The sequence below is a fragment of the Protobothrops mucrosquamatus genome, unplaced genomic scaffold, assembly GCF_001527695.2.
Source record: "Protobothrops mucrosquamatus isolate PMUCROS unplaced genomic scaffold, P.Mucros_1.0 scaffold996, whole genome shotgun sequence".
NCBI classification, from domain to species: Eukaryota; Metazoa; Chordata; class Lepidosauria; order Squamata; family Viperidae; genus Protobothrops; species Protobothrops mucrosquamatus.
In genome coordinates, this window is record NW_015387234.1 from 82,587 (window position 1) to 107,324 (window position 24,738).

The window sequence follows — 24,738 nt, forward strand, 5'->3', positions numbered from 1 at the left end:
CTCCTCTGAGCGCCAGAAGAGAAGACAGGCGAGCGAAGCCGGCGGCTTCAGTGCGAGCGTCGCTTTCGCGGTGAGGTGCGCCCCGGGTAGCTTTCGTCGTCCATCGAGCGGGAAGGCTTTCCGTGCAACGGAGCGGCGACCGAGAATTATGGAGTACTCGATGCAGGGAGAAGTGTGGAAAGTGCAGACCTTGAAGGAGCTGGTCGAGATCCTGCATCACTTGTTTGCGAGCGATAAAGTCAATGTGGCAGAAGTGCAAACTGTAATGGAATCTTACGAGAGCAACCCGGACGAGTGGACCAAATATGCCCAGTTTGACCAATTCAGGTAAACGTGGGGGAAACCAGGGGGGAGGAAATGAATGCCTGCTAACGCCGAGTTATACCCTCGGAGCTTTTAGTTGCTCGCGAATGCAGAGAAAGAAATGCCTTTGGTGTGCAGCCCTTTAGATGAAAGCCCATTCTCTTCCGTTGCCCCCCTCCCGATTTTAAGGTGTGCCCAACTCTGCTACGCGAATCTAATTTGCAGCTTTCATAAAAAATATGCATAATTCATCCCTGATGGATAATGTTTTGTTACCAACACGGTTCCCCTTGGTTGCAAATGAAATTAAGTGGGATTTTTTTTAAAAAAAAAGAGAGAGAAAAAAAAACCCTAACTTGGAGCGAGGGTGGGCCACGCAATCCGGCGCTGGTTGGTAATTTAGAAATGAATGGGGTATCTTAGAAACAGCTGGGGAGAGCTGCTTTGGCAAAACTCCCAGACTGTCTAGCCCAGACTTTCTTGCAGTGTGACCCTTTTTATGCTGCAGGACGTCCTTGGTTCTCATTCGAACTTCCCGTTCGGGGAATTAAAGTGGCACCTGGACTAACCAACCTTTGTGTCCAAGGACGTCGTACTAGTTTTATCCTGCCTTTGCAGCTGATATGTTAGAATTGGCATTACCTGTTCAATTTTTCTACCGTTTTGTGCATCTGATTACTAGGTGTGAAGTTAAGTTGATCGTCTGGTTTTCATTTTGCAAGATTTTCCAAGAATTTCTTCATTTTTTTTTATACCGAATCTTCAGGAATGCATCTGAAAGGGAATTTGGAGCAATACAACCCTGTCTGTTGCAGAATATAATGTAAAAGAAGCGCTGCCTGTCTTGCAGAGATGTAGAGGAGTCGCTCTGTAATGTGATGGCTGTCAAATGCAGTTGAAAATCACATTACACAGAATGGCAACTTACAGTACAGTCTTGTATTTCCCATGTAATGCTGCAAAGTTGTTATACTTGATTCTGATGCTGGTTTGATTCATAATCCATAGGATGGACTTATAAATTGCATTCACAAACCTCCTAACAACATTAGCACGTAGTATGTCTTTTAAATCCAGAAGCTTCATATAAACACATCCAGTTGCTATTGGCCCAATTTGTGTGTTCTTTCATATTGATGGGGTCCTGTATAACTGCAACAGGTATTAGATTCTATTCCCATGTGGGAATGAGATCAAAGGATTAGATATCATCACTCAGTAGAGCTATTTGACATGTGCAGGTTGATTTTAAACAAAAGAGAACTTTGTCCCTTTGACCTCAAGGAACCAAAAGCTGAGTAAACTGCAGCACAGCTGTAATATCTGACTGATCATGCACATTTGTGAATAGCCACTATAATAAAATAGTTGTTACTACCCATCATTTATGCAGTTCACTCCCCTTGAACCTTATGGTTATCATCTACCATCTTCCATTTCCACAATCATACGTGCAAACATATTTTCTGCCTCAACAGAAACTTCATGTGTATGGTTAATTTGGTTTTAGTCTAGCAAATCAAATGCGTTGTTATTCTTTAGCATTATGATATTCTTTGTGGTCTATGTCACAACAGTCCAACAAGCATATTTCTCTGAAAGAGAATAAGAGATATTAGAGGAAAAAAATAACCTGCATTCAGTGATGTTGAGTATAGCAACATATATCACATTGATGTCTGCATTATGATAAGTAGGTAAATACTTAATGCAGACCCAACTCTCCGAGCTTGTAGTAGTTTGTGAACTAATTCTTTAAAGCTGCATCTTTCAACTAGTAGCATATCCCCACTGCCGATTTGAGTGAATCAGTTGTTGTTTATCCTTGCATATAGCCTTCTTGAATCTGGTATTGGCCATAGTGCTTGGAAATACTGCTAATCACAGCCAAGAGAAAGCACCAGGTCAGATATGCTGCCTTAACCATTAAGTTATCCTTCCCATATGTAATAAATAAAGGTCAAAAAGTGAGTTCTTAAGGTACATCCAAATCAATATGGTTGTTACATAAGTTAATCAGGATTCTATGACAGTGGTTCTCAACCTTTTTAATGCCGTGACCCCAACCGGTCATAAGTCGAGGACTAAACCGGTTGTAAGTCGAGGACTAAACCGGTCGTAAGTCGAGGACTAAACCGGTCGTAAGTCGAGGACTAAACCGGTCGTAAGTGGAGGACTACCCAACTGGTCGTAAGTCGAGGACTTTCCCTGCCTGGGAGCGCCACGCATGCGTGGTTCCGGCCCCTGCGCCGGCCGAGGCGTAGCTGGCTAGCGGCAGAGACCGAGCAGGCCAACCACCAGCTGGCCTAGCCCAAGGGAGGTAAGGCACCTGCCGGAAAAGGGGAAAAAATGGCGGACAAAAAAAATGGCAGACAGCCTTGCTTGGCGACCCCCGTGAAATGGTCGATCGACCCCAAATGGGGTCCCGACCCATAGGTTGAGAACCACGGTTCTATGACCTGATCATGTTTGGCAAAATACCAAAGATAACTCCCAAAACTTTGGAGAGTGACAACTAGTATTTAGAATATAGATGACCTCAGTGGCTGATATAGCAGGCGTGACCCTTCCTGGTACATTACATTTCATTTACAGGAGGTTAAAAAGGGTTAGCTGACTCCTTATCAGTGTTAATCTTCTAAGGTAAACAATGGCATTGATTACTTTTCCCTATAAGCTGCCAATTGGTTGGTAAATGCGCAACTGTCAGTCAAGGCCATCCTAGTTGCACAGGGTATCTTGCAAAATTACCTTTCTCCTGTCCTTCCAGTTCTCCTGTGAAGAATGTTACAGATACCACTGAATAAAGAATCCCAAATACATCTTTAAAGTAACTTATCTTGATCAACAGAAATCAAAAGCGCTGTTAACTTTCACATCTTTCTGGCATCCTGACTACTTTTGTTGTATATTCTGTTAAAAATTATTTAATATAAATAATTTCATTATTAGGATAGACAGCTGTTTATTTGCAAATGTAAGGGAATGTTACCATCCCTCCCCATACTTTGTGCCTTAGATGGTTAACTGCTATATATTTCTGTTCACGACAAAAGACAGGTATGGAGAGCCTGTGGTTTTAGCAATGTCTGAAGGATAGTAACACCCAGAAGCCTACATCTCTAACTGGGGTTGAAGCCAGATATATACATCTGGAAGGCCAGGAGTTCCCTACTATAGGTGTAGAGCAGTGGTTCTCAACCTGTGGGTCGGGACCCCATTTGGGGTCGATCGACCATTTCACGGGGGTCGCCAAGCAAGGCTGTCCGCCATTTTTTTTGTCCGCCATTTTTTCTCCCTTTTCCGGCGGGTGTCTTACCTCCCTTGGGCTGGGCCAGCTGGTGGTCGGCCTGCTCCGTCTCTGCCGCTTGCCAGCTATGCCTCGGCCAGCGCAGGGGGGCGGAACCACGCATGCACGGCGCTCCCGGGCAGGGAAAGTCCTTGACTTACGACCGGTTTAGTCCTCGACTTACGACCGGTTTAGTCCTCGACTTACGACCGGTTGGGGTCACGGCATTAAAAAGGTTGAGAACCACTGGTGTAGAGGGAAAGAAGACGAAATGATCAAATCATGAGCTAATGGTTATTTAGCATTTGATTGGTTGTCTCCTTTCCCTAAAGTAAATATATTCTATAAATTTAAAGGAAACTACTTATTTGAGGCTCAGGTGATTGGAAGCAGAGGGTAAGACTGGAGTGACCAAACAGCTAAGGGACTTGCTAGGGACCAACTCTGCAAATTGAGTATTGCACCATTTACATCACCCATCATATTGACAATTAAACGGAAATAATAGCAAGGCCTCTGAGATGCAAATTCCACATTTTCTGATTTGGGTGGCAGTGGAAATTTAGGTTTAAACCCATTTGTAGATCCAAATGTTTTGGCTGGATTGATATACTCCCTTAATGGCATTATTACCGTACTAGATGGCTTGATGAAATTGCCTGATACTGTATTATATGAATGCAAGCATGAATATTATCAGGATTACAAATAATAAAGCAAGCCACAACAAAGCAAGTTATTAAATACAGGAAGTCTTTAAAAATTAAGCAATATATCTTGGTACAATAAAGAGCTACGATTAGCTCCTCAGAATAGATGACTTGGTTATAGAGAAATAACTCTCAGGAATTATCTCATATTTAGGATGCTACAAGGTCCTGCTAACAAGTTTATGCACTTTCCTCTCTTAAGTCCTATGAAGAGAGTTTGAAGGAGTGGGATATGTTTAACCTTGAGAAAAATCTGAGGGGGAAGATAAAATGATAACATACTTCAAATACCTGAAAGAAGGTCACATAAAATGGGGCAGGACCAGTTTTGTCTCATTCCAAAGGACAAGATTTTGAATAGTGAACTTAAGTTACAAAAGGCAGATTATGAAGTGAGGGGAAAACCTTTCTAACTGAGCACTTTGACAGTGGAACCAATTATCCAGGGAGATTCCCCTTCGCTGGTTATGTTTATTCATAGACTATAATCTCTGAATAATTGGTTGATTGTGGCTCATCTTGAGCACTATTTGTTTTCCTAAAGCATTCAGGAATCCTTGAAGAAAGTAAGAATCCTTGTTTTCCTCTTCTTGAACCCTTTTGTTGCCTCTACTCCAACTGATGGTCCTCAAGACTCTGGTAAAACGCAAAATAGAATCCACAAGCCTAAATCTGATTATTCCTCTTGTTCATAAATTTCCTGCAGAGAGCTTTACAAAACGACTGTCTGCTCCCAAACAGCTGCCATGCTGTTTACCTATGCAACACACCTGAATTCTGGATAAAGCAATAAGGATTTAGTTTCATCAGTGATCAAATTGGAATGGAATTGGTTCCAACCCCATCTGTGTCATTTTCACTGATATCAGTGGTGTGTGTGTGTGTGTGTTCAAAACTGGCAAGATGGCAATTGCAGAACTGCAATCTAAGAGATCAAGGCTACACATACACATACAAAGGGGTAAGGCTTTAATCATGAAGGTGGATGGCCTTTGACACCCTGAAAATGCCACTGGTCACTTCGGGGAAACGAAAATCTATTTTTGAGTCATAGTATATCATAGTATCAGGAAATATCTGTATTAGTACACATTCCTGCTTCATACTTATATAGCGAACTGTGCCTATCAATTACAAAACAGAAACTGATTTAAGGTGCTCAATGCTCAACTCTCAAAATATTTTTAATTTTAATTTTAATAACATTTTTAATTTTACTAAAGAGTACAATATACAATAAAAAATGCAAACTACAAAAAAAACATGAACAAAAAGTGAAAAAACAGAAAAAAATATTTAAAAAGAAAAAAGAAGATAAAAAGGAACTTCTCCTTTTCCCCAGCAAGTATTAAACAACTTTAACAACTTATCACCAACTTTTCAAATACAACAATCTTTTAATCCCATATCTCACCTCATTCTCTATAAACATATCTAAAACTCCTTGTCATCCACCTTAATCAGCAAAACTCTATTAAGAGTTACCAGAAATGACCACATCTGTTACAAGCTTAATCTAATAAGACCACTTAATTTCCTTCTTTTCATTCATATCTCCTTTTCTCTATTCTTCAACAAATCTCCCAAACCTTATCCTTCAAATATATTCAATAAATAACCAAAAAAGCTACCAGAAATGTTAACATAATAATTCTAAATTTAATAAAAAAAAGATTTAAAATATAACAACCTTTTACCCACATAACTCTTTATTATTAACACAAAACCTTAAAATATCATCTTTGGTCCTAATCAGAAAAGAAATTAAAAATGGTCAGAAATAGAAGTCTTATTTTATTTATTTGTTTCTTAAATTTCTATGCCTAGGCAGCTCAGTCATTTAATAAAAATACCATATGAAATATTAAAATAATAAATAAAGACCATAAATTTAAATTTGTTAAAATTCAATTGACTAAGATAGAGGGGACGGGAGCGCAGTACACACAGGGAGGAGATGGGGTCTATCTAATTCATTAACCTTCTCCAGGATGCCATTCTCCCATTGGGGCTCCAGGCAGAGGTTGTCAAACCCTTTTAGAAGGCCAAATAAGTGGGTGAGGATTTCACCTCAGCTGGGCACAGTGTTCCCAACTGCAGGCACCACGGCAGAAAAGGCTCTTCTCCTGGACCCCGCCAGCTGAAATTCCTCAACCAGCAGGATCCGCAGCATGTTGCTTCTTCTCAGTAGAGCAAAACCTTAAAAACCTTACAGTCCTAGTCAGAAAAAATCCATTAAAAATTATCAGAAATAACAATCTATTGTTTAACCTTGGCCAAATAACCCACCCAATATTGCTTCCCCTTACTCCCAAGGGGAGTAAGTCTTGATCTTAAGCCCCTAGAAATAATACAACACATTTTTTTTTCATTTTGTTGTTGTCTTTTCTCAAAAAAAAATCAAACACATCTCTTTTATAAATCCAATACAAAAATTGTATATGCCACTTTTATGGTCTATTTTTGTCATGTCCTGTTTAATTATTAAAACATCAGCACGCTTGGTTTATAGGTTCAGCACCTTGTTTTATATCTATCTTATCTTTTTCAGCTTCATATTTAAGTAAATTTGATACTTGTTGAGTGAAACTTGTTTCTCTTCCATTATACCCTCTAATTTTTCAATAATGGCAGAAATTTTTAAGGGTATCTTCTCAATCACTTACTACATACGTATACTTCTGGATGTATCAATTATATTATTTGCTTCTAGTGGCTTCTAGGATCCAATCTTCAAAAACCCAACTTACCATTTTTCCTAAAAATGCAAACATCCAGTTTCCCATAGAAAGGATTTTATAATTTATTTCAATTTTTTAATTCCAAATCCTTTAACTTTTCAAAAACAAAGCACTCAAAAAACATTATTTGCTATATTCCAAAAATAATATGTTTCAAAGGACTTAGACTTGTATTTAAAACGTCTTTTACCTAGGAGAAGGAACCTTGCGCATTGAATACAGTAGAAACTTGTTGATCTCAACATTCTTAATATTTCCCCAAAGAATAAAAAGATAATTCAAGAAAAGATTAAGAAATGAGGTTCGGTCAAACTTTTTGTCCTTAAAAGACCATGTTACGATGGGTATGTCTAATCTAACAAAGAGAAGGATTAAAGTTGATTGATACCAATCTTCCAAAGTTTGAAGGGCTGCCCCACAGAGAAGGTGGGTCAACCTATTCTCCAAAGCACCTGAAGGCAGGACAAGAAGCAACAGATGGAAATTTATCAAAAAAAGATCTGACCTAGAATTAAGGAGAAATTTCCTGATAGTGGGAATAATTAACAAGTGCAACAGCTTCCCTCCAGAAATTCTGGGTGTTCCATCACTGGAAATTTTTAAGAAGAGTTTGGACAGCCATGTGTTTGGAATGATATAGGATATCCTGCTTAAGCAGGGAGTTGGATTAGGAGACCTCCAAGGTCCCTTCCAACTCTGTTGTATTGTTACTATTACTTTGATTCCCAACCACTCAACAACTCATAAACGGCCCACAAAACTATGGTTCCTGCAGTTTACTCAACAAGGACCAGCTTTTCTCGAGTGCATGTAATCTTTCCTTTCTCTGAAGAGATTTTCAAAGTTCAGATACAGCATCCAACTGCTATCTCGGTCATAAATGCCATCCTCTGTCAACAGGACATCTAGCTCACCATAATGCTCACCAGAAGTCCCCCTCATTACTCAAGTATTGACTTACGTTTTATAATGTTATTACGAGTTACATAAGAGAAATACAATGTCATGTAATAAAAGCGAGATTTCATTTTCTAGGACTGGATCATTTTGTTATGTTATATATCATATATTGGTTGCAATATTTTTGATAACACATTGTCTATGCATAAGTAAGTTTCCTGCATTTCAATTCTTTCTGTTTTTCATTTGGAAAAAAAAATTCCTTGCAGATAACTTCTAGTTTGCTCCATGTCTGGATGGTTCTCTGGTTTAAAACTACATACATTCACCTGGTAATATTTAAGACAGATAAATTGTGAATAATGTTTAAAAGATGTATTTTCTAATGAAAATGCATTAGGAAACTGTCCTTATTTGCAGCTTTTTAAAAATCAGACTTAATTCAAATGTTTTGGAGAATATCTGTTCAGTTCTTTTTCCTGTTCTGCGAGCTGTATTCTGTTATCTTGAATCTTATTGAAGAACTTCCTAATCAGAGACTCTTGTGTAACTCCTACCCTTGACACTCCTTATCTTATTTGTCATAATCTCTTGTTTGCTATATATAAAATTGGTATTTCATCAGGAAAATCTCTTCCTTTCTCTTTTGTTGACTCTATGCATACGTGTCCATGCATGTATGCACACGCTATATATTGTTATATAACTTTTCCTTTGGGGTATAAAATAACTCACACAGAAAAGTAGCTTTCCTTAATATGACTATTTGGAAATTATCTAATTCAAGAAGGATTTGGGTTATATTGTCAACTGGGTTGCAAATTTGTTTTTAATAAATTTGTTTGGAATTTTATAGCACTATATACATGTATTTTTTCTTTAAAAAAATTATTTGATGCTGGACTTCCTTTGAAATGAGAGAAGAATCTTGGAAAAGATTAGTATAAAATATAAAGAGATGGAGAAAAATGCATGTAATGTAATACTTGTGGCAGAAAATAATTATCTTTGTTCCTCCAGGGTTCAAGAAATATCCATCTGCATAGAGTGAAAGGTCAGGCATGGGGAGCCGAAGAGGAAAATTCCCCCCCACCACACACACACACATACACCATAGAGAAAAATTCCACAAGTAGACTCGCATATTCATTGGAGCTCACTAAACCTTAAGGAACTGTTTTCAAAAGAAAGCAAAAAATCTTGAAAGCTGGTGTCCACTATTAATCATATAGTCCAAGGGTGAAGAGACCAGGCTAGAAATCAGGAAACCATGAGTTCTAGTTCTGCCTTAGGCATGTAAGCTGTCTGGGTGACTGTGAGCTAGTAGCTCTCTCTCAGCCCAACCCATCTCACAGGATTGTCGTTGTCAAGAAAATAGGAAGAGGAAGGAGTATGAAGTACATTCATCACCTTGAGTTTTTTTATAAAAAATAATAAAGGTGGGATAAAAAAACCTCTAAATAAATATATGCTTTAGTCTATGTCCTGCAATCTGTTTAAATCATTTGACATGTGTTTATTGTCCAGCATCTGCCTGTAAAGTAACTCAGTATTATTTTCTGAATACTAGCATGCTATAAGTGCTCATAATATCAAAGGATGCAAAATCGTTTAATGTCTCAATACAGAAATAACCTTTAACGTGAAGTGCTTTTGGAACAGGATGGCAGCCTGTCTATGCCATTTCATATCTTCTTAAAAATTGTTTCTGCTTCCCGAAGGTAAAACTTACAAAGGCTCCCTGACGTTTTATCGTTTCAGATACACAAGAAATCTTGTAGATAAAGGAAATGGAAAATTCAATCTGATGATCTTATGCTGGGGAGAAGGCCATGGCAGGTTTGTAATTAAGAAGATACTAATGGTCAAAAGTCTGTGGATCCGATTTTACAATGTGAATACACTTGAATGCACTCTGAAGAGAATGTTGTTTATGTTGTAACTTATCAATAAATTTTTAAAGTCCACCTTTCCAACAGATTGATAACTTTTAAATTCACAGATCAAAACCAAATGTGCAACAGTTATCAATGACCATGTTTTTGTATACCTGATTACTTCTAATGGTCACTGGTCATTTGGTGAGGCTTCATTAGTGCTTGCTGTTTCTCTTGAAGAAGATTTTGTTTTTCCGTAAGAGTATAATGCATTCGGCCTGCAAAGGTTAGTCAGAACAGATAGAGCTTGTTTTAACTTCAGGAAAGCAAATGAAGATGTGCTTTGTTTTCTGCCTGCATTCAACAACCACCAAGATTAGTCCAAAAGAAGACCATGTTTTATAATGCTGCTATTTTAAGTCCCCATCTCCAGAACTGAGACTCTTAACACCACTTCTCATAAGAGAATAATTACCAAAAAGGTGGCTCAAAAATACAACCTCCCCATACACACCACACACTTTTTCGCAATTTTGTGACTTCTAGCAATTTTGCACACTCATTCATGTGTTTTCTTGGCAACAGTGTATAAAGGGTTTTCCATTGCCACCTTCCGGACTTCTAGGTCTCAGTCCCTCATTCTCACCCATACAAACACCAATCACACCTGACCCCTTTCAGCTTAACTGAGATCAGACATAACTATTTTTAAAAAAAGAAATAAGCATCAATTATAGAACCTCTATTCCTGGAAAGGCAACTCCTCCCATTTTCTAATATTTAATTTACAAGCATTTTTTGTTACACTTTAACATTATTTGAGTATGACTTCACAAGTGGGCCAAGAACTAGTCTATCAGTCCTGTCTATGCATACCATGTTGGAGAATGGGGAGGAATTCATTTATAATACAGTATTCATTCCCCCTTCATCCCATTTTTATTCTAACTGTAACTGTCAAATTGTGGGTATTAAAGAAGATTAAGACCACCTAATTCTAGCATTTTAAGACCGGGGCAATAAGAACAACAAGAGGCCCAGCATCACATTTGATACTGACACTGACACAGCCTGTCAGTTGTGTACAAGATCCTCTGGGAGCCTGAAGAATCCGCTTCTTCGGAACGCAGTCCACATAATGTGGTTACATGATTGTCTAATATGCAGTGATTTCCACATGGGTTCACCACTAAAAATCACATACATAGGAATATCACCAAATTATGGTACACATCAAATGCTGGTGGACATCTGGATTCCTTCATAAATGTTCATCCTATCCCTGCAATCTTCAGTGATAGGCTTCCACTGCCAGCTACAAATGACAAAAACAGGGTGAGCATTGCAAACATATGTTGTAAGTGGTTTTATAGCTTAGCCAGAAATAGTTCTTGAAAACAGTCTGTCATTTTATTTCTGGTTTTTGCAGGACTGCTATCTTGATTGCTTTTGTCAGAACAAGTTGCTTTAGCGCCACTTGGTGACTTCTTTCTTTGTGCTTTACTACAATGGTAGCAGGGTTTTCATTGCTCTGACCAGCCTCTATAAGATGGCTCCAGGGTTTGACTGAAAGAGCATTGTGTTATGATGGCTGCTTAAAACCAGGAGTAGAATGCTCCTCTTATTCCTTCTCCACCCCAGTTTTTTCCTTTTTTTTTTCAATCTGCCAATATCTCTCTGAAATGTTGTTGGCAATGTGGCAAAGGATAACATATCCTTTTTATGTGCAAGAATGGCTTGGAATCCTGAGATCCTGAAATAACAGTTGTTCTCAGCTCTCAGGCCTCTAGGGCAGACATGTCAAACTCACGATGTCACGTGACATTGTACGACGTATCGGAACTTTTTCCCCATTGCCGGCAATGGGGTGGGTGCGGTTTCTTCGTGACGCATCCAGCCCACGGGCCGGCACTTTGACACCCCTGCTCTAGGGCAGCTATGCTGGCTCAGGAATTCTGGGAGTTGAAGTCCACAAGTTGTAAAGTTGCTGTAGTTGCCCATCTCTGCTCTATGGTAAAACCGGTTTCCATGACATGGAAGGATAATGAGCTTTGTAAGACAGAAAAGGTCCTGCTCCATTTTTTAGCTTGTTCCTTAGTTAATAAGAAACAGAATAATACTGCTTCTGGTTTGGTTTTTTATTTGTTTTGTTTTTCTGGAATGTATGCTATTAATTTTGGAAAATTATTGTGGCTCATTTCTACTTTAGTTTGCACCCATTACATTCCTGTTAATCCTTATACTAGATCAGATCAGAGCAAGCACACAATCACCCAATTCAGCTGCAAAAATATAGCTTGATGCTTACTTAGCAGCAAATATTGAAAACAGTAAACTGGCAAGACTGTAATAAAGGCTGGCAAAATAGAGAGGGAGACGTGAACCACAAGCAAACAAAATTTATATTGTCTCAATTATTTATCAAAAGACATAGAACTTTCCACTGGGGAAAGTATACTGGGGAATTAGCATGGACATTCTCAAACCAAGTGACCTTAGGCTATTGCAGCCTTATTTCTATTCCAGAGATGGAAAGTAGGATACCAAGTGATTCCTCTTCTATTCTGCATGTGAAAAAAACCATTTTGTGGATATGGATGGTGTACGCAGCAATTACAACCATATTCACAATTTTACCCATCACATTTATGGCCAAAATTGAGGGATTACAGGTACTTGGATGTTTAGAAAGATTAGTTAGCATGAAGTTCTGCTGGGAAGCTGCAGTAGTGTCTAGTAAATTTGCTTACACGGTTCTGCTTGTAGTCAAATGCATTTAAGGTGCCAACATCGCTTAATACATTTCAGTCCCTTATAAGAAAAGTAGAACTCTGAGAACATTACTATTGATAAAATAGTAGGGCAGTGAGGTCTGTAATAGTAAATCTATGGGTAAGAGTTGTTTCTACATAGTTTAACACTGTTTCCAAACCTAAATATTGGCTGTCTTAGTTCTATTTCTTTCCTAGCCTCTTTGAAATATATGTGTTTTATAACCTAGATACTTTACTTTTTTTCCCTTAACTGTGTTGCACAATATAAGTACGTGGCATTTATTTTCTATTGCAAAACAGACAGAGAAAACAAATACTGCCAAATTGGTTTTTAATAAAAAAAGATGTGCAAACATATCATATAAGTACTAAGGCTCAGAAATATAGCATTAATAATGGTAGATCTTAAAGCATATTAGGAAGCTTGCAGGACAAAAATTTTATAACTAGCATATAAATAAGTATGCCTGTATGAAAGACATAATTGCAGACGGAGTTTACAATTGAAGGGTCAATGTAAAATTTTATTTAAGTAAAAAAAAAGTAAAGATTGCACCTGAACTGTCCACTTTTGCTGAACTATAGTTCCCAACACCCTCACCATGGATCATTTGGCTGGGATACTGGGATTAAGAGTTTAGCAACACTTGGATATTGAAAGTTGGCTGCTTTGGAGCATTGTAAAGATAAGACTCGTTCGAACAGAACGCAACCTCTAGTTAATTCAGGGATATGTCTATTTAGTTTTCTTGGCAACAAGGAATAACTGGTTTACCATTTGCCTTCCTCCAGGGTATTCCCTCCTCCCCCCCCCCAACTTCTCAGTCTAATTTACAATTCTGGAATTTCCTGGCAATCTGCAATCCAAATACTAAGCAGGTCCAAACCTTGCTTAGCTTTTCCAGATCAGCCAAAGATGGTGGTTTATTGCTGTTACCTAACTGGAATAGAACATTATATTCATGATAATTGAATTTGTAGGGCATGTTGCGCCATGCAAAACAGCAATTATTTTTGTTTATTGCCAATGTGCTGTCTGGGAATTCTGGAAGTAGTATTTTAACTCTTTGGAAAATGCCAAATTGTGGAAAATTGATCTAGTATATAACACAGACACACACACAACACATCTTACAGCAGGGGTTCCCAACCGGGGGTGCGAGATGATATTCCAGGGGGTGTGAAAACTTAGGTTTTCAAAATTATAGTGTATATCCATAATTCATTATTTCAAACTTTTGTAAGGGGTGTGAGAATATATTAGAAGTGTTCTAGGGGCGCGGGGTATAGAACAGGTAGGGAGCCTCTGCCTTATAGGCATCAATCTTTCTGACTTTATGCATTTTTTGAAATCTCTGTTTTTGTAGTAGTATCCATGATCACACAGATTCACACTGTTTTATGAAGCTACTTCAAGGAAACCTAAAGGAAACTTTGTTTGAGTGGCCTGGCAAAAAGGGGACTGGAGAGATGCTAAAAAAATCAGAAAGAGTGTTAAAGAGAAATCAGTGTGCCTATATTAATGGTAAGTCATTTTGCTTTGGTATCTTTAAATTTAACATTACTTTCCCCAATAGTGATTACCATTAAAGTTTAATTTTTTATGGTATGGTAAAAGTCATGACACGGTCCTTCTATGATTTTTGGGGAAATAACCTTATTTTTCCTGCTTCCGTAAATGACTTGTTTTGCTTGCTTGCTTGCTTATTTATATATACGTACGTGCATGCATGCATGATTTTTATTCCATAGCCTTCAACAGATTATGGGAAGCTCATTTAATCTCCTCCTTACAATTTTAACAGTTTACCTCCAACAGGGACCAACTTAGACACTGACATGGCATCTACTGACAGCTTGGTAATTCAAAAAGGTCTTATTGATATCCCAACTGCCATCAAAACTATTGCTTAGTGCAAGGAACATAGGTTGCCCCTATGCCGATCATTCATTTATCACTTAGTCATCTCACCTTCTCTTTTCCTTTGGCATATTTTGTCTAGTAATATTTATTATGATTCAGCTCTGTTCTCTAATCCTAGAGGACAGGAGTGGAACAAGAGATACTGCTTGATCCTCCCAAATGCTGCCAATTTCACTCTTGTAAAAAAAAAAATATGGGGAAGATACTTGAATCCCAGAATTGTTGCATTTTTATGACAGAGGCATACCCTATGAATTCCTAGCTTGTCCTTAAAAAAAGCCCCCTTCATTTTGCAATATTGGCTATTATCTGAGGAAAAGAAACTTCAAAGATTATATTTTCTACCCTGGACAGCATGTTACTGGATAGGGGAAAAAGATGATTTAATTGGAGACAAAATTGAACTGATTTTTAGAAAATAACTTTATTGACAACAAAACAAAACAGAGAGAAGAGAATGTGTTCAGTTCATGTTAGTACACCATTGTTTGAATATTTTTCTAACTTTGGAGACAAGATAGAGAATAGATAGAAAGAACAACAGTTGAAAATACACCAGTCCTTAATTTAAAATACTGACTAGATTTCCTTTCCTAACAGCTTGTAATTTTCCATCAATTTTTTCCCCAGAAAGCTAAACTATTTCTTTCTAATCTGTGTCATTTTGACTTACTGTATACATAATAACTAAAACGTTGGATTCTATATAATTTTGATAGCGGGGATTTCAGTTAGAAAACAGAAGACCGTAAGTTTTCATTTGACCTTAAGCATGAAAAACAGACTGGGTGACTTTGGGCCAGTCACTCTCTTTCAGCCCAACTCACCTCACAGGATTGTTGTTGTGGGAAAAATAGAAGGAGGAAAAAGAATTAGGTACATTTGCCACTTTGAATTATTTGTAAAGATAATAGAGAGGGGATAAAAATATTTAAAAAGATCAGTAATCTGATCCCAGAGATTATCTTCCTGTCTCATAATAGCTACTAAATATTTTTAATAAGCTTTCACTTACCTTGCTGCTACTAAGTTTTCCTTATCTTCAAACCACATAATTTTCCATTACATTCCTGAGAGTTGTCTTCAGTTTGTTTTATTTGTTCTGTTTGCCACAGTGTTTTTCCTTTCTCCCAAGCTGTCATCTTATTTACCCGACCATCCATAAAACATCCATTTCTTTAAAAAAAAATGTTTCCCTTCAAACCATCTTTCAGCTATATGGTTGCACAAATTACATGCTTACAGTAGATGTTGAACGTTGCAAATTATCTGTTTTTTAAGTTTAGAAAAGTTTGTTCTGCATGGCCATATTCTTAAATAATAAAGAAAACTAAACCATTCCTGACTAAATTAGAAGCTACTTTTGGTATTAGGCACTTCTGGGTCCCTGTCCCTCCATTTGTTTAAAATAACAAAAAATAAAATTATGTGACTCCATATCTGTAGATATACAATGGCAGGTTTAGTATCTTCTTTCTCTCCAAGTAGAGGAAAAATGGGTGCCTAACCTTTCCTGTTTTTCCTGGCCATTTTATTTTTCTGGCTTTGTGCTGGAATTCAGAAGAAGAGGCTAAGCTGGAGCTAACCTTCTCTTCCAACTCCAGATGCAAATGAAATCCAGGTTAATGAAACCTTCTTAATATCTGGCATTTGACCTATATATCATTGCTTAAAGTCCTTTACATCAGTTAGTCCATGAAGCTAGACATGACACTTTCTAATTTTTTGGCTTTTCTCCTCTCAACTTCGTCAATCTATATATACCAAGAAGGATGTCCTGGTAGTACTACTATGTACTTTTCAACCAAGTATTGTGATTTAAGAAATGCTAACACCATGTGCATATCCAAAGGAGGAACCCATAACCATATTCCAGTTCAGCACCAAATATATTTCTGCCAGCTGGATGACATTGAGACAGCTATATGTGCCTGGTGTCCAAACTAAATAGACCCCTTGCTGCTATTCTGGCAGTCAGAAGAGGAGAAAATGTAATTTCTTTTGATGCACAGGTCTATGAAAACCTTGAAAAAGGTAGCCAGGGTCTCTGCTGCTACCTTCATTCAAACACCAATAGTTTAGGTTCTCCATCCCCAAATACACATTCCCTTTCCCTGAAAAGACTGATCATTTTAGCATCTTTTGATAACTTTGAGGTTTGTTACACTTTATTTTATGTATGTGTATGCTCACTTTGCATATTTATTTTATCATGTTTGCCTGTGACAGTAAGTAGCTAATCAATATATATGTTTGAATACAAGTTGAAAATAACAGGTTCCTTCCTAATCCGAATATTTGGATTCATACGGCCAGCTGGGATTGCTGTTGACTTGATTAAATACATACATTGTTTTTCTTTTCTGGCATTTCTTCCCATTCAAATTTTAGTTTTATATAATGAGAATAACTTCTGTTTCTGCAATTTTCCTGCAGTGCAACAGGGAGAAAGCAGAACTATTTAACTCGTTTTTCGCATCTGTCTTTACACAAAGGGAAAAAAACAGACCAACCTATCAAAAATAGTGCCATAAAAAACAAAATATAAATACAAGTTAAGATAGGCAAGAAAATGGTGAGCACCTGTCCAGCCTAGACAAGTTCAAATCACCAGGACCCAGATGGATTACATCCCAAGGTTCTCAAGGAACTGGCAGATGTGATCTCAGAACCACTGAACTATATTTTTCAGAGATCCTGGAGCACTGGGGAACTACCAGAGGACTGGAAAAGAGCTGATGTAGTTCCCATCTTCAAAAAAGGGGAAAAAAAGGACCCAGGAAATTACAGACCTAACAGCCTGACCTCAATACCTGGGAAGATCCTGGAAAAGATAATCAAACAACGAATCAGCGAACACCTACAGGCAAACAAAGTCATTACTAAAAGCCAACACGGGTTTGTCAAAAACAGATCATGCCAGACAAATCTTACTGCATTCTTTGACCAAGTGACAAAATTAGTGGACCAGAGGAATGCTGTGGATATAATTTACTTGGACTTCAGTAAGGCATTTGACAAAGTAGACCACAACCTACTACTCGAGAAGATAGAAAAATGCGGGTTAGACAGCATCACCACCAGATGGATCCGTAGCTGGCTGACCGGCCGTACTCAGCGTGTGGTCCTCAATGGAACCACATCTACATGGAGGGAAGTGTGTAGTGGGGTGCCCCAGGGCTCTGTTCTGGGCCCAGTGCTCTTCAACATCTTCATCAACGATCTGGACGAGGGGATAGATAGGGAACTCATCAAATTTGCAGACGACACTAAGCTGGGAGGAATAGCCAACACTCCAGAAGACAGGCTTAGGATATAGGAGGATCTGGACAGACATGAACACTGGGCGCTATTTAACAAAATGAATAAGGCCACACTTGGAATACTGCATCCAGTTTTAGTCACCACGATGTAAAAAAGATGTTGAGACTCTAGAAAGAGTACAGAGAAGAGCAACAAAGATGATTAGGGGACTGGAGGCTAAAACATATACAGTAAAGGAATGGTTGCTGGAATTGGGTATGTCTAGTTTAATGAAAAGAAGGATGAGGGGTGACATGATAGCATTGTTCCAATATCTCAGGGGCTGCCACAAAGAAAAGGGAGTCAAGCTATTTTCCAAAGCGCCTGACGGCAGGACAAGGAGCAACAGGTGGAAGCTAACCAAAGAGAGAAGCAACCTAGAACTAAGGAGAAACTTCCTGACAGAACAATTAACCAGTGGAACAACTTGCCTCCAGAAGCGGTGAATGCACCAACACTGGAAGTTTTTAAGAAGAAACTGGACAGCCATTTGTCCGAAATGGTATAGGGTTTCCTGCCTGAGCAGGGGGTTGGACTAGATGACCTTCCAACTTTATCATTATTATTATTATTATTATTATTATTAAGTAAAAATGGCAACTGCCAAATAAAATGCAGAGGAGCTATGTTGGCTTGTAATCCAGCCACATCTCCCAGTGCTTTGTGTGGTTCTTTATCTATCTGTCTATCTGGTTTTTTGATTTTTTTAAAGCCTTTAAAACCCATAATAGCCTATTTTAGGATTGAAATAATTGTAAATAGGCTTAGGAAGCCCTTCATTGCTCTTTCACCATTTTGTCTTCAATTTTTTTTTTTAAATGAGATGGAGTCTTAAAGTGCTCTTTTGTGGAGCTGGTCTATGTCCTATGGCCAGAAAGGAGCATTGTCTTTCTAGATTTGCACGACACAACGTGATTCAGTAGTATAAACTTCAGTTACTCCAGAATACTTTGCTGGGAGTCCAATGCCGATTAAGAAATAAACTGGGTTCCTGGATATGCATGCTAGGCCTTTGAAAGACCCATTTAAATATAGCACGTTAATAAAGCAGCGGGTGAAACTGTCACCTAGTGGGCTTCATGGAAGGGTGGAATTGAGAACTTGGGATCTGCCCAAGCTAACTGCTGCACTGCATTGATTTGTTATTCTTTGTAGACTCCATTGGTTTGCATCGTGTGGAGAACCCAAGCCATACCGAAACAGCTGTCAGTCTCCACTTGTACAGTCCACCTTTTGAAATCTGCCAGACCTTTGATCAAAGAACTGGACACAAGCAAAAAGTTAAAATGACGTTCTATAGTCAGTTTGGAGAAAGGACTCCATATGTAAGTATCACTATGTGTCTTGTCATTTGTGGTCGTGCTGACAGAAGCAATGAGGAAGCAGCCAGGAAAAATACTGTAACCATGGCTAGACAAGGATATTAAAAACATAATAAGCTTCAGGATTGTTGAAGAGAGAAAAAAAATACACACTGGATTTATTATAAAAGTTTCTATTCTGACTTTTTCATTACTAAAAAATAACTTCCAAATAGAAAATATTATACACATTCAGGATGGCCCGTCTTCATTTTAACATTTCATATTGCAACTCTGTATATATATATTTTTAAAGGAGACTAAAAAAAGGGAGGGTGCCCTTTGAAAAAAGAACAAAATATTGGAACTTGGGAAATCAGAGTAGGCTACTGTCCTTATTCTGATGTGGTTCCCTCAGGGCAGACATTTGAAGAAAATTGAATTATGCAGTTCTCTGCCTTCAGTGTTAAAAATGCTGGTCTGCATGATAGCCTTTGAGAAGTGTCTCAGCTAAAAAAAGAATAAAACCAATTATTGATTATTAACCATTATTATTGATAGTAGTTTAACACTAATAAATGATGATAATTATATATTTTTTAGGTATTTCACAAATCAATTCCACTCCTTCCCCTTATATGAAACAGGCAAATTTGTTTTATACCTCAGGAAATTATTGGAAAATGTAATAATACTTAATACTATATTTTTCAATCATACAGTTATTTAGAATTTCATGTCACAGAGACCGTCTGCTTTATTTAAAATAACTGAAAACTCTCCTTTTATCTCTTTCTTTCTCTAGACTTCAGCAATTTCTCAAGAGAACAACTGAGAAGCACAAAACGTATCGACATATATTCTTTTATTTTGTTAGAAATTGTTGGAGCAAGAGTAGAAGAATTATGTGGCTAATGCCAGTATCAAGCTGTATCTTTATGCAGGACTACATAGCTGTCCTATATGAAAAGCAGCTTTTTAGCTATGGTTTCTTTCTCTCTTTCTCTCTCTCATACGTAAATACTAAAGTGCAGAATATAGAAGATTCTTGCAGACAACCAACAAATATAAGAGCATGGGGGGGGGAGCAGAATGCCTCTGATTAATTCTAAGACTGTGCACACAAACATTGTACTTAGCAGACCTTCAGAATGAATGTACACTACTTACACTAATTTTATAACTTGTCAAACTCCACTCCGTGTTCACATTAATTCCTATCCAGTGTATACTTTATGTTGAAAGAGAATTCTTTTTATCATGGATGTAATAATTTGTTGGAATTTTAATTGTGCATTTTAAAATCTAACGTGGAATTACTATCTTTTTTAGTAGGAGCAATAAAGCATATCCTGTACAATGTTTTATTCAGAAAAAAAGTGTCTGTGATTAAGTTAAGGGTGATGAAAGGGCTCAACTGTTAATGTTTCAGGTGGGTTGTATTATTAAAACCTGTCCAATTACCTTAGTAAAACTGATTTTTAGGCACACTTGTACTATTGATTTTTTTTTAAAATATAGTGTTAATGATGAATTTGGTCCACAGAAACTGGTCAATATTTTTGTTAGACCCAACCATTACTAAGGACAAGGGGAGAAAGAATAGTGATTTTTATTTTTATTTTTTTCTGAATCTGGGATGCTTATAAACACCATATCTAGCACTAGAAACTAAAAGGCACCGAGCAAGTATTCCATTTTTTTCTTCAACAGAATTCTTTCTTGTGACAAAAAAGATTTGGTTGATTTGCTAATTCAAATTGGAACTCTCTTTCACAGAACAAAGACCATGTACTTGTGCAGAATCTGACAGCAATTACTTGGGAGTTCACTTCAGTAAACTACCGATAGTAGAACTTATACTACACAAATGTGCAAAAATAGAGTTGGGGATACTTTCTTCCAAAATTATGTTCACTTCAGTGACATTTGTATAGTTCCAATAAAATTCAAGGCCAGAATTACTGAACGTTACAATGGCTCTTATTTTAGCAGCTTATCATTGTAGCTGTACTAAATGTCATGGAAGCTACTTTCAAAATTTTATTATTTATATAAATTATATAACATGGAGCTTTCAAGGCTCCAGCCCAATAATTTAAATAAGAGTGTGTATGTATACATGTGTGGATGTGTGTGTGTGGCAGGTCGAGCATTATATAATCATAAAATAATATAAAAGTCAATCAAGAACGAGTTTGGTATAGCGGTTAAGGCACCAGCTACAAACCAGACTCTGATTTCTGCCTTAGGCACATAAAGGTTCTTTCTCTCTCAGATTTAGGAAGAAGGAAAAGATAATCCTCTTTCCAAAATGCTGCCAAGAAAACTGCAGAGAGTAGTCCAGGCAACAGTGACTCAAAGGCACACACAGACACTCAAAAATCAACTACCTACATGAAACAAACCATTTTGTGGAAAACAACGTGAGTGCCTCCTCCCACTTTGGAGATAAAGTCTTCTATAACAAGGAGGCCACTATACAGAAGGATTGTATAGGAGTCCACATCCCTTTGATCTTTCCTAGTTTGGGTTCCCTAAGCATGGGATCCTACTCGCACAAACGGGGTGCAGATTCCATCTACAGGAGACCATATCTTAAGTTAATGGATTGGTTCCAGGATGCCTCTAGGTAGAGTCAACCCAAGCTTGTTCTAGTCTGCAAATTCAGGATCAGGATTTCCATACCATCTCTAATTTGGGCAGGAGGTCATTGTAAAACTGAGAAAAATCAGCATATTGATGATACCTTACTCCAAACCAATTGATGACCTGTGCCAGTGATTTAATATAGATGTTTAAAAAGGGGAATGTATTGTGTGCTACAAGACTATATTAGAGTACTCATAGGTTTGACTTCATTTCCCATTGCTTCAGCCAACTGAAAGAAGTCATTAGGGCAGAACAGATGAGGAAGATAGCAAGAGCAAGAGCACTTATGCTTATATACCGCTTCATAGTGCTTTGCAGCACTCTCTTAAGCAGTTTAAAATGTCAACATACTGGCCCCAACAATCTGGATCTTCATTTTACCAACTTTAGAAGGATGGAAGACTGAGTCAACTTTGTGCTGGTGAGAATCGAACTGCTGCCAGTTAGCAGAATTAGTCTACAATACTGCATTCTAACTACTGTGTCACCATGGCTCTTATTTCAAAATTTTAAAATACATAGGAAGTAACAGTAATTATATTTACTTAAAATGTGTAATTAACCATATGTAGTTCAAGTGCATCAGATGCCAAGAATAAACCATAAGAATAGTTCTATATTTAAACACATATTGACAGAAGTAAATTATACTTCCTTTTGGTGAATTACGCAAATCAGTCTAATGGGATTTTTGCTTCAAGTACAGGTCATAGCAGTTTTTCCATACTTTCAAAGTTGTTTTTAGTAGCATTCAGACACAGGATAGAAAGACTGTTTCTGGAATGTGTGCTTGATATCCTGAAGAATAAAACTATTCTTTCACATGAGAATTGATTATGCAGTATGGTTACGCAGAATTGATTATGCAGTAAGTTGCTAATTCACCTTTTCAGATAGATAACTCACTGTGGCTACTTATTTACAAAAGATGCTGCTAAATGATGTATCTGTTGTTTAACCATGTATACTTTATTGAATCTACCTATCTGTGATATAAAATGGTCTCAGCGTTTGCTGATGAAAGGAGTAGGATTTGGTCCTTCAATATTTAGTAAACCTGCAACTTTAAGTGGAGACGGTGTTGGGAATAGTTCAGAAACTTTGGAGGGTCACTTATTGGTCACTTTGAATGTCAGCTTCCAGTACACAATCTGTAGCCCCACAAAGTCTTTATCGTGTCCCCACAAATTCAGCTACCAAATTCTAAAGTTTGATAACAAGGGAAAAATAAAAAAATACATGGGAAGTAATGCTAATTATATTTACTTAAAATGTAATTAACTATATTTAGTTCAAATGCAATTACACTTAATTTAAATGTAATTAAAATTAAGTTAAATTATTTCTTTGTCCAATATTCAAAAATATTGTGTAGCCGTGCTGTAAATTTATCTACTATGAATTTACAAGTAGATGTAGATCCTAATTCCATCACATACTGCTGGTTGCCTCGTATGGAAGTGAAAAGGAGGTGTCAGGAGTCTATGCCAAGAGTGAATAATCCCACCAGGGTCATACAAGGCATGAAGCTCATCCCAACAGCCCAACTAAAGCAAACAGGCACCTATACTGAGCAGCAGCTATATGGGAAGATGATCACTATAGTGTAATGGAATTTGTGCATGGCCTTAGTGAACAAGAGGAAGAAATGCTGCCTACTAAACAATCAGACAAGAGAGACGGCCACTTAGAAAGGACCCACCCTAATGGATCAAGCAGTTAAAACTGGCGGTGGCAAGTTTATACTTTCAGATTTGCAATAATCTGTTAATATAACCTTACAATAAAGTAGAATTAGTTCATCTGGTTGTGTTTCTTGCCTGGTTTACCTGGGAGGGCTGACAGTAGTGGCACAACAATTTCCTACTACATAGGACAAGGTAATGGTAAACCACTCATATATTTTACCGAGAAAAACACAATGATTGATAATATAAAGTGGCTGATATATAATGCTGAATGATAGGTCACTCAAATCAAAAATCATTCAACGTGCTGCTGAAGAAGAGTTGCAGAACTTTCAGAATCCTTTGCTAGAAGAGACCAAATATCCATGTCATCTACAGTCTTAATTCCTTTAGGAGAATTAATCAGATGAAATAGGGATCCAACAGGCAAACATACAAGCAAGGCCTCTATCTGAATAACTGTACTCATAGGCTTAGTCAAGGTCTGTGGATACATTTGTAATTTGCTGCTTAATTCTTCCAGAAAAGTAATCTTAATAAATCAAGTTGTACAAGAAACATTTGTTATTAGTGAAGCTGGTATTTTTTAATACAGTACTATCTTTGTGGCAACTATATCACTTTTTTTCCTTCTAAAATAAATAAAGATTTGGCTGCATGTGTGAAATAACAAAGGGCATTTGTGATCATTTGTCAAAAGTTTTTTTAAAAAAAACCTCACATGAAATATTTTATTTATCATACTTTGCTTTTTAATAATGTCAATTCTTTAAGGAAACATAATGCAGCATTGTTAGGGCAAAAATCCTGCTTTTTCTGCCTTTCCCTCATCTTGCTTTCTATATGTAATCTAAAAGAGTACCCTGGGACAGTATCCTTTCAAACTGAAATAGTTTAATTGCATAATAATTTTAATTGTAATATGCAATTTTATTTTCTGTTTATGTATAAAAGAAAACATTTTGTTCCTTGGCAAAGTCTATCAAACTTCCATGGTTACCTTCAAGATGAGGTATGTAGGAAATATAGAATTATTCCTAGAATGGTCGAGATATATTTCAGGCATGTGCTGGAGATTTAGAATGATAGCTAGAATTTTTGAAAAACCATTCTAGTGTGGTCAACCAACATATAGCAACAGTTATTCACATAAGGAATACTGCATGATAATTCTTCCAGTAACAGTGACATTCCCAGAACTAGGACACCTGATTTATCATCTTTTGACCAATAAATATCCACTAGAACTGTCAAGGTTTGAATGGGAAAAAATGTA

The 24,738-nt window shown here is 37.4% G+C and overlaps 1 protein-coding gene across 1 annotated transcript; it reads left to right on the forward strand.

Moving 5' to 3' along the window:
- CDO1 (cysteine dioxygenase type 1) lies at positions 1-20,487 on the forward strand. The gene is made up of 5 exons (XM_015819832.1): positions 1-327; positions 9,705-9,782; positions 13,962-14,119; positions 18,977-19,146; positions 19,928-20,487. Exons 1-5 carry the CDS (start codon positions 149-151, stop codon positions 19,955-19,957), a joined length of 615 nt encoding a protein of 204 aa, XP_015675318.1. The 5' UTR covers positions 1-148; the 3' UTR covers positions 19,958-20,487.
- The last annotated feature ends 4,251 nt before the right edge of the window (positions 20,488-24,738 follow it).

Coding starts and splice junctions, on each gene's coding strand:
- CDO1 (XM_015819832.1), top strand. CDS start 149: ATGGAGTACTCGATGCAGGGAGAAGTGTGGAAAGTGCAGACCTTGAAG. Junction 14,120..18,976: donor TCAGTGTGCCTATATTAATG/GTAAGTCATTTT, acceptor TATTCTTTGTAG/ACTCCATTGGTTTGCATCGT. Junction 19,147..19,927: donor TTGGAGAAAGGACTCCATAT/GTAAGTATCACT, acceptor TTCTTTCTCTAG/ACTTCAGCAATTTCTCAAGA.